Source organism: Fusarium odoratissimum (genome assembly GCF_000260195.1).
Source record: "Fusarium odoratissimum NRRL 54006 unplaced genomic scaffold supercont1.22, whole genome shotgun sequence".
Lineage (NCBI taxonomy): Eukaryota > Fungi > Ascomycota > Sordariomycetes > Hypocreales > Nectriaceae > Fusarium > Fusarium odoratissimum.
Window position 1 is genome coordinate 603033 of NW_022158707.1, and position 17954 is coordinate 620986.

The window sequence follows — 17954 nt, forward strand, 5'->3', positions numbered from 1 at the left end:
TTCTTATAGCTCGATCTCGTCAACATCTACCAATACTCCAACACACAACGCCAGCCTCACGGCAACAGCACCGTACTTGGCCACATCCGTGCTGGTTGGCGAGCACAAGAGGGCTATGGCAGAGAGGAGTCCGACACAGAGTCCTTGGATGCCCTTAAGCATGTTGGTATGCGGGTCCTAGTTCCCACAGTCGTTTCCTCACTCATGTCATAACTACTCAAGTAGATCATGTATTCCGAGATATGAGCAAGGATTGTCAACACTGCCAATAGTGCGTTCCTTGATGTCTGCCCCGCCGACGGCAAGGAGGAGTTGATGCATTCGGTCCATTCGGCCAAGTTTTGAAGCACTGGCGATGCATCAAGACGCTCCAGAAAAGGTTCTCTCTCCACTAGTAGAGACCAGAGTTTGGGAAGTTCTATGACTGCATCCCTCAAGTCTACTACGAGTGGGTTGTGAATGATACTGGAGAAAATGCGGGACATGTACGTATGTCCTGGGTCCGATATCACCGAACCGCAGATTAGCAATGAAGGTGATCTGGCGAGATGGTGTGCTGAGACTTTGTCTAGAGCCAAGAGTAGATTGCCTGTATAGTTGTTTGGAATGGAGTTTGAATGGGTTTGAGTTAGGGGCTAGGTTTAGGTACTGGGCAGAATGGCAGTATTGGATTTACGAGGAAAATGGATTAATATGAGTATTCCAAATGTTTCCAGCGCTCTAGTTGATTTGGACAGCCCGGCGTTGGCGAGCGGAAACCAGACCAGTTCCATAGCCAATTTCCCCTGAGAATAGGCATGATCCAACAACACCTGGTAGTCTTTTTTTCGCTTATTGGACAACTTAATTTATGGGGTATGATCCCTGAGCTGGCTCCCAAACGGTTTAAGGGGCGAGTAAAGGTCATGATGAATGTACCAATATGCGGTTGTCTCAACCACGTAATGTCACTTTGGCACATTTCAACCATGGGCATCATGGTACCGCCAATCACCCTGGAGTGACTCTAAACCTACACATCTTATCTTCTCCCAATATCAACTCTCAGAAATGAGTTTTGGGCAGCATGCAATCCTTCCAATCTCTCCCCATTGACTGAATCAGCCAATCTCATGAGCTGTTTCACGACCACAACAACCACATCAGCTCAAATTGGAGCCTCTTCTTACGTCCAGTCAATGTCCGTTGATCAAAAACAATTACAAAAACATTTTGGCGGCTCCTCCCGATTCACATCACATCACAACAGCAAAAAGGTTCGCAAATCACGAGGTGTGACTACTAATCCACCCTCAACGCAGAACGAAGAGGAATTCTACTCGGAGTTTGCTCCAAGTGCAAGGGTCCGCACCTGCATTGACCCCTCACCCAGGTTGGACTGGATTCGAACCAGCAATCTTCGAGTGTGTTGGGGGACACGACTCAATGTGCTTCCATTTACACCACCGCTACGGCCCTTGTCGGGAGGATGGGTTGTTATTTTGGTTTAAATACCATTGATAAAGCGTTCATTGGGAAGGTGAGAGGTCGGTTGGGTCGTGGTGATGGTCGCTCCTTTTCTTTCTGCGTCGCCAGCATGTCTTGTTCTCGTTTGGGGAGGACGGCGTGAACAGCCACTTGTGGCTCATGGCCCCACTGCGCAAATGAGAATTTGACGTCACAGCAGAAACACCAGAAAAAGAAATGATGACCGCCTGGAGAAGAAAAATAGAATGGCCGAATAATGGAGAAGGAGAAAAAGAGTGTGCGGGAATGAGAAGTTGAATTGTATAAATACCAGGTGCAGCACGTGATCGTATGCGGGGCATTATGAAGCTGGGGCTAAAGTGGGCAACCCGAATGCAAAGGGATTCGAACATACGTATCACAGATTAGTAAGTAAAGAAAAAAAAAAAGGCCGTAGCGATAGCTTTAACCATCAGGTTAAAGTAACACATTGAGCAGTGTCCCCCAACACGAAAGAGATAGTGTCTAATGTCTATTATGTAGCTAGCTTTTTGCACCGAGCGGTGTCGCCAGACAGCAGAGAAGTTGTTAAATAGACATTCTATAGCCTTTACTGTGTCTGTATTAAGCTGCTGCCTGGTAGACTAAGTTTCTCTGACTGAACTTGTTTTGGTGATGAGTCATGAGGTTGACAAGTATTGGTTGTCTTGGCATGAAGCTTTGAGGTTATTTACCGGTGGACGTACATAGACCCTGAAGACTGGAGCCTTCAACTCTCTGCTATTGCTTAACACGTTGGCCCTTCAAGGTTAAATACAGGGTTCAAGCTCACACGCACTTTGTGAGCTTCATAACTGCCGGTGAGGTGGCGGCTGCCCATCAGAATAAGGGGTTTCTCTAGGTATCTACCAATCAAGGTCAAATCGATGATGGTTCAAGTTCACGGTGCGCCATACAGATAGATGTGATCAGATAACATGTGCCTTTTCATGACTCCATTGCGACAAACTGACGAAGAACTATCGATGCGGTATGAGTAATCTTAAGAAAATGACAGATCCCTATCAGAATATGCCAGTTCTAGGTGAATCTCCAGGCCAGATCCTAGTAAGCGTATCGTGTAGCACCTGTGTTTCCTTCCCGATCGAGCTTCTTGTTAGTCTTAACAAGCCAGATCTTCATAGCCCAAACGCCCGCGATACACATAGTTGCAAATCCAGCATTGCTTGCCATTCCGATCAGATATCGCGGGCCGTCTGACTTGGGGTACAGATACGCAGTGTAGATGTACGAGGCGTTAGCGATGACGTTGACGATTGACAAGCTGACCGACTTCTTCTCAGCTGTCGAGCCAAGCGTTGCGGAAACCCAGCCAAGAATCATCGAGTTGACTGCATATGCACCGCTGGCAAACAGGAAACAAGCGATGTATCGGGCAGGTGTATTCAGCGTCACACAGGAGATGATGTATCCGACGAGTGCCATGCTCATACAGGCAGTAATGTGCCAAGTACGCTCGTTGAACCGGCCCGAAGACCATCCTGCAAGGTACCCAAAGAAACCAGAGACGAGGTAGGGCGGGCAAGTCAGAACCAGAGTGATGGTGCTATTGAAGCCAAGAGAGCCTACAACGGTAGGGAAGAAGTTGTTGAAGGAACAAGCAGAGAGATGCATGTTCTGGATGAAGCAGAAGAGCCACAGACGAGGATCACGGATAGCTTGGAAAAATCCAGCTCGAGCTCCCTTGCTCTCCTCCAGACCAACAGTATCGCGCAGCATTCGATCATGTGCAAGTTGTCGCTCCTCTTCGGTCAACCACCGAGTCGTTAAGGGACTGTCAGCCAGAGTGAAGATTCCGATGATGCCGACTGCAAATGTCAAGACACCTTCGATGATGAAAAGCCATTGCCATCCTTTGAGTCCGTGATGCCCATCGATCGTGCCAAATGTTGCCGCGGCGATCAAACCGGAAAAGGACGTCGCGAAGATGTTGCCTGAGTATAAGATCGACAGTCGCGTAGCAATCTCTTTTCGTGTGTAGAAGATTGCCAGAAGGTAAAGGGCTCCGGGATAAAAGGGGGCTTCGGCGACACCGAGGAAGAATCGAACGACGACGAGACCTTTGTAGTCTTTGACGAGGGCGGTGCAGGCAGATACGATGGCCCAGCCCATCATGCAGATTGACATGTACAGCGAGGGACGGACGCGTTTCGAGGAGATGAGCATGTTGGATGGGATCTGCATGAGCAAGTAGCTTGTCAAAGATTAGCATCGTCACAATGACAGGAGAAGGCATTCATTCATCATACCCGACGAAAAGGATCGAGATACACGTGTTGTACTGTGTTCCCTTGAGGCCAAGGTGATCTTCGAGACCGTTCAAGCGCGCCTGGGCAATAGCATTTCGATCAAGCTATGAAGGGTCAGCGTTGTCTCCCCCACAGCCAGGACCAAACTCACGTAGTTGAGGAAGTACATCGCCCAGAGAGTAGGCATGATGCGAAAGTCCAGCTTGCGAACAAGGCGAATCTCAGCCGGATCCGTCTTCTTCACCGCACCAGAGTAATCCGCCTCTGGGTCAACAAGGACACCAGGCTTCTCAGCTGCATCAGCAACAGACATTTCGACAAAGTTGTCTTCAGGCTTTTGCTCGATGCTTCCACGCTTGGAATTGGCAGTCATGATGAATTCTCAAATGGTTGTAGAGGTGAGTTGATTCTGAGGAAGCCAAGATTGGAGCGAGTGGTCTGGCATGTTATATATCTTGAGTCTCGTGGCTAGCGGGAGAACTTCTCCATGGGTGATTTTCCTGGGGCCCCGGATTCCCCCAGATCAACCTTTGCTAGATCCAGTCCAGACCTCGACGCCTCATACTCTCGTGGTCTAGTGGCGGAGGAAGAAAAGGCCGTTTGAGTGCGGGGGAGCAACATGGCTGTTGAAGGTGCATGTTGATGATGGGGTTGAGACGCTTGTATTTACTTGATTCAGTTAAAAGGCTTTGGAGAACCTCCGTTGGGGTCTTCGGAGTGAAGTGTGAGTCTCCATATTAGATGCTGTCGCCAAGCTCATGATATGATATTGGCTTGCAATTGAGTGCCACCAAGCTTCATCATGCCTCCTCCAATTTCCCTTCATTTACAGTATAAAGCGCTATCATCTGAGCCTATGCGCCATTGTCTCGGCTTGCACGCGACCAGTAGCCTATATCCTTTGAGCGCTCTTCTTCAAGGCTACCTGCTGATATTCCTATTTGTACTCGAATATTGTCATGATGCGGCTGATGATGCTGGGATGCTGGTCACGATTATCAATCCATATTTGTTGCAGCGTTGGAGGGTCTGGAATTGACCAATAATTGCTGTGGAGTGACCTGATCTCACGGAAGAAGAAATGTCCACGGAGACTTCATTGTCCGCCCCACGAAATGACACTCTCATGATATGGTTGCCCGCAGAACTGACTGACGACTCTCGCTGGAGAAATGGAGGTACGACTTGAAGCTATTACAATTTCAATCAGCCGGTTTGTTTTACTCGAGTGCTGAACATTGGTTGCGGTTTGTCATGCGGTCAATTAGTATAACTCATTTATGTGTCGTTGAAACTCGACGTAAAGGCATTGGTCTGAGTCACAGAAAACACTACCTATCTGTTGATTCAAGTTTGGTATGTACGGCTCTGGCCTTTCTCTACACACTTCTTATTGTCCCTCTTCAATTCATCGCATCTCTTCATAACTATCCTTAGTTTTGGTGTTTCTATAGAAGCTCAAATGTCTGAGTGATTACCCTACGGTCATTGAAAACGGTCCGTGCGACGACTTGCGCCTGACCTACTTTGGAGTACTTTGTGCCCCACCTTCGCTGCCCAGTAAACCCAAGTCACTTTGTTAGAAGGCTAACACCAAGGACTCTCACTGAGTTTGGAGTAACCTGTAGCATTAAACAGCAGAGATCGTTCGCTACCTATTAAATCCAAAAGTGATTCACCCAATTGCATCATTCTAGTAGTACTGAGTTATCATTCTCCAATTATCTGATGAAACTTATCTTTGAGTTGGACATGCAATATTCTGTGCCAAACTTCAAGCTTCATATCCAAGGCAGGAGTTTCTCCACGTTAAGACAAATACTTTCCTACGCAAATCACCCATCTTACAGGATAGACTTCATCAGCATGAGTTGGGTCCCCGATATACCAATTGAATTACCTGATGGCCGTTTGGTCTGTGGTACTCATGGCTTGCGGATGCTGCTATGTTGACTACAGTTTCACGGATGACGTCGTTGATGAAGACTCAATCGAAGGGCGTGTGAGACGTCCAGAAGAATATGAAGGACGATCCCGATCACGCTGGCTCTTTGGATATCGAGGGACTAGATTCTATTCGCCACATGGAAGTGTCTCGAGGCAGCGGATTAGTCCTGCCAACAGTCTTTGTACCGCCCCCTTCGGCAACTCCCCAAAGCCTGTCCCCTGCGGGCATTGGACGCAATGGTCACCCACCTGTAACACGATTTATTCGAGTGGACGATCCAAAGTCTTTTCTTATCTGCACCGACGGTGCATGCCTCGGCAACGGACAAGTTGAGCCTAAAGCAGGATGGACTTCTGTCTTCGGGCCTCTAGAACAAAACACCAATGCGAGTGTAAACGAACGTCTGGAACACCAGAGTCCATTGGGCGACTTCGCCCACCCAACCAGCAACCGAGCAGAGCTTCGAGCTACCATCGGCGCTCTTCGTTACAGGAACTGGGCAAGCGAAGGGTTCACCACTCTTGTCCTGGCGACTGATTCAGAATATGTCGTCAAAGGTGCAACAGAGTGGATTAGAGCATGGCTGCGGAAGGGCTGGAGGAAAAGCGATGGAGCGGTTGTAAGTAATTAGGATATGTGACAGGTCTTTCTTGGGGAGGTAGAGCGTTGGGATGAGTATGGTGTCAAGATTTAGCTTTGGAAGATTCCACGGGAGTGGAATACTGAAGCGGATCGATTGGCGAAAGAGGGTGCACAGCTTGATGAGGAACTTACCTTTAAAGAAAGGATGGGTATTTCACCATAGTTAGAAAGGTATGAGCGAGCGAGTGAGCGGTGAAATGCCGAACATGTTAATATTATCTACCGAAGCAAATGCGGTCCTGATTACAAGGAAATGTTCCTCATCGGCTTCTAGCTAGTCTGTCTGGAAGGATTGTGGACCCTACGTTTCAAGTGTAAGCCGAATATGCAATAAGCTTCAGCTATCAATATTAAGTCACGGTATCTAATTAAGCTTACATAACGATGTTTCTCTGCTGAAAAGCAAGTCTACTCAGCTTGACTCGCGCTATTGAATTTGAGGTCCGTGATTATACATTAGCGTCACGTCTACTCGCCATGTAAGCTATGTGAATGGTGGCAAGCCACAGGGGGAAGATAATGCGGAATTGCTTGCACCAAATCACTGGCCTGTCAAATTCGATTCCGCAACTGTACTTCCCACCCCAGTCAAGCATCCCTATAAGTGTTAACACAGATTCATTTGGTGGAAATGAGATTTCTCTTTGGGTAATATAATCAGACCATAAATGCAGGTTGGCGATTCTTTGCTGTACATTCAGGTTCCTCTTCTCTTGACCTTCACCTTCACTCATTTCTTGTCTTCTTCGGTCTCTCATTTAGTTGCTTAAATTCACTGGTCTTCACCATGGTCGCCACTCGTTTCTTGATACTCTCCATGGCCACTGCCGTTGCTGTAGCTGGGCCTTGCAAACCCCAAAGTTCTTCAGTCGTTTTCTCTGAAACAACTCTTTCCACCTCGTTCCTTGAGACTACTTCCACCGCAGTACCCAGCGAGACCTCGACGTCCGAGCCAACAAGCACTACTATCATTGAATCATCGGTAAACTCTGACGCCGAAACTATAACAACCACTGCCGTGACAACCTTCAGCTTGACAGAGACCACCACTGAGGCAGCCTCAACGACCTCAGAGGCTGCGGCACCTCCGCAGGATATTACTTGCCTTGCATCAGACGGCCAGTGCTTTGGTGCCCTCAAGATAGAATGCGGTTACATCATCACAGGAGGCTTCGGTGCGCCTTTCCTGTCGACTCTGAACGAATGTGTTGGTGCGTGTAATGGCGACTCGGGTTGCGCTGGCTTTTCTCATAATGGTGTCAATTGCTACTTGGTCTCAACCTATGACTATGCTACTGCGCCGGCGATTGGCTGGGTGGCTGGTAAGAAGGGAGCTTGTGCTCAGTAGATGGAACGGTCTGCTCGATGTGTCTTGCCGTCATGGGATCGCATTTACCAAGGTGCCGTCAACGGAATTGAATAATGGGTCCTTATTAGTACCTTTCATGTATATAATCTTGCAAACCCCTCTGTGAACCTAATCACTACACTATTATGGCCAATTCTTAAACCATGTCTCTTCAGTTGACCTTGATCATAAGGTTGGGTCAGTTCGCTCCGAATCATATAACAACATTCGCAGCAAGAGTAGGGATGACCTTGGCTTAAATTGTGGTCCCATTAAAGACGACTATATGAGATACGTATAGATTCTGGTAAGGATCATATCTGAAGGAATCAGAAGAACTGCCAGCAGAGGAAGTCAATGCCTCCTTTTAGAGATCAAGCAATATCATCTTAACAGTTATAGCTATAGCCTTGCATTCATCTCCTGGTAGCTCTTTACTTTTGAGTGAGCCCGTGAGCTGTGATTGTGAAGCAGAACAAGCTTATCTGAGAGATCCTTGCCGTCATTCATGAAACGCAACAGCAGGATACGGGCAATCTTTTGCTCAGACTTCGACTCTGGAGATATTTTGCTACACATACTGACCAGAAGCCTGCTTTCGAGGTTGAGTCGTGATAAATTGCTGTCCACTTTGAGTTAGCATATCTTTGTTGGTGTTTACTACTTGTTGGCAAGGCTTTGGTAGTGAGATATTTAGGCCATATACAGCTTTTGTCCATTGTTTCATGATTCAATTAATAGTGTATGGTACGTTCTATTTTTACCTCCAAGTATGTACAAGTATCACGCACCTCGATATTGCCCCATTGCGACCCGACTGTCTCTGGAAGAATGTGCCCTGTAGAAGAGCCAATTACGTGACTTGTAGAACCCGAAGTTTCAATTTCTGGGGGCTTGGGGTGAATGAGGCGTCTTTGAACATTCTTGATTGGCTCTGGTTTGTGAGGCAACTGGTTCGCTGATTGCCTCACCTCGCACCCCAAAACCAACCCCGCTGCACCCCAAAATGCACCTCACAACTCAAAACCCTCAATCTCACTCCCGAAAGTTCAGTGAACTTAAAACAGTCGTTGTCGCCTTAGCGAGCTGACCTTAGAGTAGACTGTTTCTTATCCAACATTCTTTTTCTTTTGCAATACTTGCGATAGAGCTTACCGCCTTCCCCCTCCCATGGCCAACCCCCAGCTTGGGCATGATCAAGATGCGGGAGAGGAGCCGGAATGTCTGCGCCGAACTCAGTCGCGGAGAGAGCAGCCATTTTTACGAAATTACCTCAGGTCTGAGATGAAAGGAGCAAAGACTAGCGACTTGAGGGTTGCTACGCCCGTGACTGACTCTAATAATCATCGAAAAGTACAGCCCAGGCGTCACAGAGCATACGTGGGAGACGACATGAGTGAACATAGGCTGCCAAGACAATCAGCAGACTCAAAGTATGAGATACCTCCAAGGCGTTGCTCAGCAAGATTTCGTGGGTCAGTATCACCAAGCAAATGTGTCAACAACGATAGCCCATCAATCGCCCCAAGGCGCCTTGCAAAAGAAACGACACGAATCGATCCCCTTCCAAATCCAGCCCCTGGGAGTGAGTCAGAGATGATGCGGCAACCAGAGACTCGGCCTATCAGCCACGATCAGCTCGTCGCTGAGGTCAAAAGCATTTACGCCGGCCTCGTTATGGTCGAATCAAAATGCATTGAAGTCGACAATGCTCAGTCTGCCAAGTCAGATTGCACCAATGAAAACTGGCAGGCGCTCATTGCGCTCCATCGCCAGTTATTGCATGAGCATGATGATCCCTTCAACATCTCTTCTGTCGAGAAACCGCAGGAGTACGACCTCGGAGCGCTTCTGTCCGAAGTTTCTCTACGTTCACGGAGTTTCTGCCGCCTGAACAGTCGATTACTACCACTTTTGCAAGCTACAAAAGGTACCCCAGCATGCGTACGGTTTGTCGAGTTCATGGCATTGATTGGCGCCCTCTCCAACTTCCTCAGAAAATACAGTTCGTTACTAGACTTCACGGACACACTTCTTACGGGCTTGTTTGATTTGATCACGTCAATCATTAGAAGGTTGAACTTGAGATTCAGATCCACATTTGAGGAGCTGAAATGCAGGAACGCATCAACTCAGATAATATTTGAGTTCCCCAATAATATGCGGCATGTCTGTACGACAATGCCGTGGACTATATTGCCTGCGTTGCTGGTACTATGGGGCGTCTGTTGGATGTTCATCATCGGTCCTGGTGATCTGCAGCCTGAGAAGTTTAACGCGCCTGTCCCGACCTTTTCGCCAGCTCCAGCTGGCTATGACTTTCTTGACAACTCTGGCCCAGCCTACTACGAATGTAACATGCCTTGATTTCTTCATAGAGAGACTTCTAACAATTAGCAGATGGCCTGCAGAGCGTTCTTATGCCTGAACCTAGTAATACAGGCTATGATCAACCTTCTACTATCGACAGTCTCCTGTTTGATAACGTTGGGGCCAGTATTGATCCCATTTACCTGGTTCAAGCTGCTCCTCAAGATCCAGACTTTTTGTCCTTTGACGTGTTACCAAGGAACAGTGCAGGGAACACGGAAACGCCCGCCAAGGAAGACTTCACTGGAGCGCTACCAGTTGCTGTCGCCCCAGATCCAATACTACAGGCCTACGGGGATGCGAACCGCCAAGAGCCATTTAATCCAACGGTTAATGTTGCATTGGTTGGTCAGGGAGTTCAAAATGCTAGGTACGTAGCGGAAGACGTACGTGGCGTCACAACAAGTGCTAAACTCAAATGCAAGCGGTAGCCAGAAGAGTAAATCTTACTTTGCATGTCCGAAATGCCAGCAGACATTTGCAACATCCTTCACTCTCAACCGACACCAGATAGAAGCGCACAAGGATGCAACATCCAGCCCTGAAAAGTCGTTCCCATGCCCTAACAGAGGCTGCAGGAGGTCCGAGGGGGGATCTCCATTCAAACGTCTTTACAACCTGAACAGACATCTTCAAGTTTGTAAACACAATCCGAATGTTTCAACCTCCTCGGCCGAGTCGGACGGAACGGAAGAGCAGTCATCGTCTCATCCAACTTCAACGCCGGCCTTACCTCATGAGCTACAGCCTGCGGAACCACTATCAGAGTGTGCATCCGGAGAGAGCAGCGTTAGGAAAAGGTCGAGGTCCGAAAACGATGATGACTGGAGTGAGGAATCCTTACTGAGAGAGATGAAAAAGAAGCTTAAGCGAATGGCTCAAGAGGTTAAAGAGAAGGAAGATGCATATCTGCAGGCTCGGGAGGGGCTGGAATCCATTCGAAAGTCCATCCAAGTCCTGGAGGATTCGCTCCGAAAGTCCTAGTCGCCGTTTTGCTCATCGCTCCGAGAAAGTCAGGCTCGGAAAATGATAGGATGGAAGATCAGATCAGATGGATTGGTTTTGTAAAGGGTATCTACATATGCAGCGCTCACTATACTAGACTAGGTAACAACTTACGCATATCTGCACGCTGAATATTCCCTCATTTGTTATTCGACAAGTCATACGATGGATCGACATGCCGGTCTTGCATCTTGAACGTGAGATTGCCGCTGTCTATATCTTAGCTGACTCTGGCTGACAGAAAACGTAAGACTGGCCTCCAGCAGGAACCAGCGATTTATCACCAAACCGAGTCTCAAATATTGTGTCCACCGTTAGGCTGGAAAACCTCGTGGATCCCGCTTATCCACATGGCAGGCCAGGATTGCAGAAATATGATATATCATCGCGGTCCAGTGGCCAAAATGAGCTTGCCTCGGCGTTACGACTGAGTACGTCAACGCTACTGCAACTGACAACTTGGCAGCCAAATACCGACTTTTCTGATCATGCAAGTTCGGCATGAAGCAAGGTGAACCCAACAAAGTTCAAGCATGCAGTTACCGGTGAGAGTTATAACGTTAGAACCAACAACAAACACTAGTATTTAGGTTAGACACATGCTTTCCGGAGCAGCACCGAGTTAATATAAAACTCAACGGCACGTGCGGGAGCGGACCGGAGGCTATCCGGAGCTAAACAACAAATTGCAGAAGGACCACTAGCAGTTCTAAAGTATTCGTAATACTAATGTCGCAGCCCGCACCAAACCGCAAAAGGATAGTCTACAAGGTTACTGCCTGGATTTTCAGGGCACACTAGACAAGACTATGTTACTCTCCAGCGGCGAATGCGTAATGGGGTTTGTGTTCCATCGTTGATGAGTGATTTTATTTAGTTAGACGAGGGCGTACGATTGAGCCTATGCTTGCTTGCTACAACGCGTTGCTGATACCCACTTGCTCCCAGCAAGAGGGTCCTGGAGTGCCTTTTGCGGGCGGGAGCCAGATGGATTGCAGGCATATTTTGCGGGCTGCCTTTGACAGGTGCTCTAGTGGTGTAACATTAGATATGCCTGAGCTGTCCGTGTCCGCGTCGCTTGGCATACTAATCTAATGAGATTGGGTTAATTAATCGTACTGAATACGTTTAAATATTAAAATGGATTACATCAATTCGCAAAGATCGCAGAAATGTCCCCTCGTTATCATTTCCTCATATCACTCACTATCATTAGCCCGGCACTAAACAGCAGCCACCAGAGAATGATCATGCTATTTTCAGAGCCGTTTGCGCTAGAGCAAATTTGCCCCAGTCATAAACCCTGTCCCTGATTAGCAAGGTAACGGTCTCTCCAAAGACTTGGACAGAAGGAATTGAATGGCAAGCAAAAAGACGTGTCGGGCTCTGATTTGGCTCAGATCTACTTGCAATCGTCTGTTGATCAGTAAAGCATCGCATAAGACACTAATTGCCACTTTATCGTCATGTCATACTGATCCGAGTCAGTATCAGATGTTAAACCAATGCTAGAGAAGCTACATCATTCTGGCTAGGTCAAGGGTCCTTCACTAAGCCTCACCCGCCAGCCCGCAGCTAGAAACAATCCGTGCCGCTGAAGAGAGCCGTTGCTCTAGGGATTCCGGGCTAGTCTCAGGGTTAGCCACCTGATGCAATCAGTGAAGGTTAATGGTGGTGGTTTGCGTAGCTCTCACCAACTCTATGCATGGTTGAGCCGTTTTCATTCGGTATCTCGACCTCTTTTGTTCTAGTGGCCGTTGTTACCTTTCTCCAGTGTTTTGCGCTGATCGGGAAGGCCTGAGAATACGACCCTGTTTCTGGAAATCTTGGTAACATTGAGCTTGGCGGTACCGAGGTTCTGGCTCTCGTGACAGGCGGTGTTGTAACCTTCAGAGTGTCATCAGAAGGTGTAGCCGCGGTAGCGCATGGAATCAATATTGAGTTTAGTTAACACGCTTCATACAGGTTTCGACGACGATTCAGAAAAGCTTCTTTGGTCGGGAACTAGAATGAGTGCGATTGAGCTGCATGGCCCTATCTCAAGCCATAACGTTTCATGTGTCCACTTGATAGTGGTGATCAACCAACTGACTTGAATCCAGTCCGCGTTATCACCGAGGCTCCATTCTGAATCCCACTTGTTGGTTCTAGAAACGAATTGGTATATTTATTGAAACATAAGAAACGTGAACTAAGTCCGTAAGTGCTAGAAATCAAGCGGTATCAAAGCTGCTAAAACATGGATATCCCTTCTACTCCGTAACACTTTGTTCATGGTATCGACCTCGTGTTCGAATCCTGGTGGCTTATCGAGTCTGCGCTGGTGACACTTCCTGTGACAGAGGTGCTGTTGAGTGACTCCATCTTTGCCATCTTCTTCCTCTTCTCAAACTCATCCAACAACGCGTGGATCGTGCCCAATGGAAACTCGTGTATCATGGGCCTTGTAGATGCGGGGCAGACGTTTGACTCGTGATCCTTGAACTCCTCCATCGCAAGATTCAGTCGTAGCAATTGTTTCCACGAAACAATCGCATCACCAATTAAAAAGGTCGGTACCCTGGCCATGGCCATCTCTTCGAGGATCCAGCGCCGGTGGAAGAAGTTCCTGTTGAGAAAGTCCGCAGTTCCAATGGCAGCGTCGCTTTGAGGGTCGAATAAGTGGATAATGGGAATTGCCCACTCGTGATGGGGCGAGTAGTTCTCAGGATGTTCCTCTTTGTCGCCGGGTTCTTGCCACGTCTCGGGCATAGCATTGTCAAATGCTTGGATGAGCTGGATGCCCAGATCTGTCTGCGGTATCTTGAGTCCCACCCAGCCCACTACCATCTGCGCGCGCTGGTACACGTGGTACATGATGACTCTGCTCTTGGAATTCTCCCTCGAGTCCATTGAGTTGATGCAGATGCAGTCGATCCATACCCGCAGCTTCGGCCTGTTGTCCACCTCTCTCCCGCCGAAATGCCTGAGAAGGCTCCTCAGCCAATTTGGTGACCTTTTCTCCCTGCCCAGACTCTCACTCGATTTGCTCACGGCGGGGTAGAAGACGGCTCGGACATGTTTGAGGGCGAGGGCGATGTGGACGGGGACGGGAATGGGATTTCGGTCGAGAATGATTCTGTCTTGGTCTGCGGGGTCGCCGAGTAATGAGGAGATGGCGATGAATTCGACGTCTCGGCTTAAAGGGAGAGTAACGAGGCGACAGACGACTTGGTCATTGACTGTGTTTGCAGGTTCAATCTCCAAGAAACGGACCTCGTCTTTGGAAGTGCTTAGTCTGGAGTACTGGATCCTTGGTCGTCGTAATTCGGATGCCATTTTCGTATGGTGATGCAATGCGATGCGATGCAGTGCAGTGCAGTGCCGTACCGTATCCGTAGCTACGCCGTAATGCAATGGCAGTCAATTAATGCGAACCGCTGTGACGGGCTGTTGGTTTGTCCGTCTGTTGGTTGTTGGTTCGTTCGCGTATGCACGTCGATGTGTCAGGAAGGTGAATGGCAGTCCACTCTCGGCACTGCTTGTCAGCAATATGTAAGGATAAACCCAAGAAGATGGTTCAGAGCAGGCAATTCTTTTTTTTCCCCTTCCCTCCTCCCCCTGGCCAAGCTCCCACTTTTATTACATCCCCGCCCCCCCCTCTCCACTAACCTGGTCTAGACAGCCCCTAGGAACCATCCCCGGCAAGCAGACGGAACCGTCCACGGAGACCATCTCTAGCGTCGTGCCGTACACCTTAGTCCTCCTTCTGCAATCAAACCGGACAAACAGACCAGATACAAGAACCAGGCCTACTAGGTGCTCTAGTGAGTATCAACCAAGAGCCAACATGCAGGTCAGTGGTGGAGTTGCAAAGTCCCTTAAACCCCGTATCTTCCGCTCCCACGCGCTTTCAAAAAGTAGCCAGTCCCCTACCAGGCCTACCTATCTTAAATCCTCGTTCACGTAGGCGAACAGCTGGTTTGCTACTTTACCCCAAAGTCCAAGTTATTGCCTTGCGGCCTAAACGAAAATCCTCCTACACAAAATGGTACCCAGCCTAATCACACCGCCTCCCAGCCGCTCTGGAGAAGCCACACCAGCAAAAGATGCCTGTCTGAACCCGGTCAACGGTGCCGAACCCGAGGGTCACTGGATTAAACTTCCAGAAGCGCTGTTTTCGTCAATTATGGCAGTGGAACCAGAAGTCAATCCCTTGTACAAGACATCGAAAGCTTTATCAGACGAATGGCTGAAAACGTAAGTCCACTTGGGAGAAGGGTTCAGCTCCATCCATCTCGGTAATGTTTGAGACATTGCTCGCTAACAGCCAGCCCTATTATACAGCGCATTGCGCATGAACGATAAGACAGCGACCATCTGGAGTCGGCTTGATATTGCCTACATGAGCGCAATATGCGCCCCGCATGCTGACCTCGAAACACTTAAACTGATGAATGACTGGAATGGATGGGTCTTTGCATTCGATGACCGTAAGTCAAACAAACAAGCAAACAAAACCGAGACTCCAATATTCTAGAACGGCCCGCGCCGCTTTTACATATTCCACAGCTGAAAAAAGTGGCTTCCGCTAACAGAACAATAGCCTTTGACGAGGGAACATTTGCCAATGACCCCATCAAAGCAGCTGAAGAAGTCATCTATACACTCGCGACCCTCGATAATATCCATCCCGTAGTATCGCCCGACGAGAACCCATTGCGACATACCCTCCAATCCTGCTGGATGCGTTTCAGAGAGCGATCGAGCCCAAGTCTACAGTACAGATGGAAGAAGCACCTTACCATGTACTGTGTCGGCGTACTGCAACAGGTTGGCGTCCAGCATAGGGCGACAAGGCCTACAATCGAAGAGTACATGGACATGCGCGCTGGTTGCGTAGGGGCTTATCCCTGCATTGGGCTCATGGAGTAAGTACCGTGCCCTACCATCTTATTGATTGCGATCCGCGGTTTCAGTCGCTGCACTGTAAATGTCACTGTGAAAGACCAAAGACCACAAGCGTGGTTGGAAAACTCTTCTAAGTTTTTTTGGCGGTTTCATCTTCGCCTAAGACTATCCTTGTTCAGGCCAAGCTGCAAGCCATCATTCCACGGTAGTTCGACTCGATTGGCGCCCAATTGGCCACTGAGCGAGAAAGTTCCAGGCCTCGGACTCAGCCAATCATAGCGAGAGAGCATCACTAACTGAGCCATTCAGGTTCGCTGAAGGCATCGATATCCCCCAATACGTCATGGACCATCCCTCGATGCAGGCGATATCACGAATCACCTGCGATTTAGTCACATTGTAAGACCTTCCAGAAGCCTTCCATTCTCCCCGCTAACAACGGCAGACAAAACGACTTGTGCTCGTACCGAAAAGATTTGATCCAGGGTGAAGAGAGTAACATCATCTTCATCCTGAAGGATCAGGGTATGACTGATCAGCAAGCCGTTGACCAGATTGGGGAGATGTTATATGACTGCTACCGAAGATGGCACATGGCCTTGGCGAATCTGCCGTTCTGGGGTGAGGGCATTGACAGGGATGTTATAAAGTTTGTCAATGGATGCCGAAATATCGCACTCGGCAACCTTCACTGGAGGTACATGCAGCCGCCTCTTTCAATTGGGTTTGATATACTGACGAGATCTGCAGTCTATACACATTCAGATATCTTGGCAATGACGGCCCAGAAGTCAAGAGGACACGCATGATGAAGCTCCCTTAGGCGAAGAATTATTGGGGACAAGAAGCGAGAAGCGAATTGCGTGGAATGATGTCGTGAGCTGACCCTTCAGGCGAGAACAAGGGGGTTTTCGCTTCTAGAAGGAAAGGGTCAAACCCACTTTAGATACCCGTATACGAGAAATTGACTTCTGTTTCAGTTGGTTGAACTTTCATCCCAGTGATTGTGGCTTTCGTACATGCAGTTTGAAAACCGGTTTGTTGGTGTTGGTTGTTGGTTGTTGGTTGTTGGTTGTTGGTAAGATGGGTTCGAAGTGGAATGCTTACTATCTCCGAATTCCTTGATCTTGGAAATATCATGATATATCGATATGTCTCGGGCGTTGGTTCTCAATGCTCAGATAGACAATTCCAATAAGAGAAACAATGTTGAAACAATTTTTATTGCCGTGCCAGACGAATAGGCTTAGACTTCGCCTCCAAAATCGAGGTTGTTCTAGAGGTAAAAGGCAGCCAACTCCGACGACCTGCATGAAGGGGCACCAATTTGTATCAAACAACAAAGCCACCTCTTGGCGTAATTATTTCTGTTCATATTCGTAGACATACAGTAAGCAAGAGTATCAGGATCTCAGCGTAATTGGTTTATCAACTGAGTGATCCAGGAGCTGTGATCTATACAAGGTTTTCCAACCAAGAGTCATGTATCCTCCACAGACTTATCCCCGTTCCACTAATGACAGTTTAACCGCGGCAGCAAGCTTCATAGAGCCAATTCATTGCAATACAAGACCATAAAATAAAATAAAAGCATGGTATTAAATGCATACCAAGACACTGCAAAAAAGACATCCAAACGACGCAGGCCTGATTCGAACAGACGCCTCCGAGGAGAATAGATTTCTAGTCTATCGCATTAGACCACTCTGCCACTGCGCCTTACGTAATGGATGTCAGGGAGTCCGGAATATTGGGTTCATAGCTCTGCAAACACAGCAAACTGAGGGGGGACTGATGCTATTCTCATTCGTTTCGTTCAATGGTCAACAAGTCCTGCCACTGCAATGTGATTAACCTGTATCAGTTGGACTGGTGTAGACATGGCTGTAGGCTAACTAATCCAAGTGTAGAAAGCATGCTTTCCAAAAGGCGGGTGTATAATACCCCATTTAATAATAATACCAACCAAATGGTAGCGCGTGAAAAACTTAATGAA

General features: G+C 48.1%; 5 protein-coding genes and 1 non-coding gene across 8 annotated transcripts; 3 read left to right on the forward strand and 3 right to left on the reverse strand.

Moving 5' to 3' along the window:
• Positions 1-2550: 2550 nt before the first annotated feature.
• FOIG_11730 (uncharacterized protein) lies at positions 2551-4128 on the reverse strand (the record flags this gene model as incomplete). Its single annotated transcript, XM_031212296.1, has 3 exons — positions 2551-3700; positions 3756-3859; positions 3907-4128. The coding sequence occupies 3 exons, from the start codon at positions 4126-4128 to the stop codon at positions 2551-2553; spliced, it is 1476 nt and encodes a 491-aa protein (XP_031058273.1).
• A 2867-nt stretch (positions 4129-6995) lies between these two features.
• Positions 6996-7847, forward strand: FOIG_11731 (uncharacterized protein). The gene has a single exon (XM_031212297.1). It carries the CDS (start codon positions 7133-7135, stop codon positions 7691-7693), a length of 561 nt encoding a protein of 186 aa, XP_031058274.1. The 5' UTR covers positions 6996-7132; the 3' UTR covers positions 7694-7847.
• An 873-nt stretch (positions 7848-8720) lies between these two features.
• FOIG_11732 (uncharacterized protein) lies at positions 8721-11209 on the forward strand. The gene is made up of 3 exons (XM_031212298.1): positions 8721-10046; positions 10094-10433; positions 10489-11209. The coding sequence occupies exons 1-3, from the start codon at positions 8864-8866 to the stop codon at positions 11045-11047; spliced, it is 2082 nt and encodes a 693-aa protein (XP_031058275.1). The 5' UTR covers positions 8721-8863; the 3' UTR covers positions 11048-11209.
• A 1574-nt stretch (positions 11210-12783) lies between these two features.
• On the reverse strand, positions 12784-14638 carry FOIG_11733 (uncharacterized protein). Its single transcript, XM_031212299.1, has one exon. It carries the CDS (start codon positions 14384-14386, stop codon positions 13340-13342), a length of 1047 nt encoding a protein of 348 aa, XP_031058276.1. The 5' UTR covers positions 14387-14638; the 3' UTR covers positions 12784-13339.
• A 198-nt stretch (positions 14639-14836) lies between these two features.
• FOIG_11734 (uncharacterized protein) lies at positions 14837-16845 on the forward strand. Of its 3 annotated transcripts, XM_031212300.1 has the most exons (7): positions 14837-14903; positions 15018-15307; positions 15395-15540; positions 15654-15978; positions 16268-16357; positions 16404-16655; positions 16709-16845. In XM_031212300.1, the coding sequence occupies exons 2-7, from the start codon at positions 15096-15098 to the stop codon at positions 16779-16781; spliced, it is 1098 nt and encodes a 365-aa protein (XP_031058277.1). In that variant the 5' UTR covers positions 14837-14903; positions 15018-15095; the 3' UTR covers positions 16782-16845. The 3 variants fall into 3 exon arrangements, with proteins under 3 accessions (XP_031058277.1, XP_031058279.1, XP_031058278.1); XM_031212301.1 differs by lacking the exon at positions 14837-14903 and having other exon boundaries at positions 14991-15307; XM_031212302.1 differs by lacking the exons at positions 16404-16655; positions 16709-16845 and having other exon boundaries at positions 14893-15307; positions 16268-16387.
• Positions 16846-17595: 750 nt separating this feature from the next.
• FOIG_11735 lies at positions 17596-17677 on the reverse strand. Its single transcript has one exon. It is a non-coding gene; the product is annotated as a tRNA-Ser (tRNA).
• Between the last annotated feature and the right edge of the window lie 277 nt (positions 17678-17954).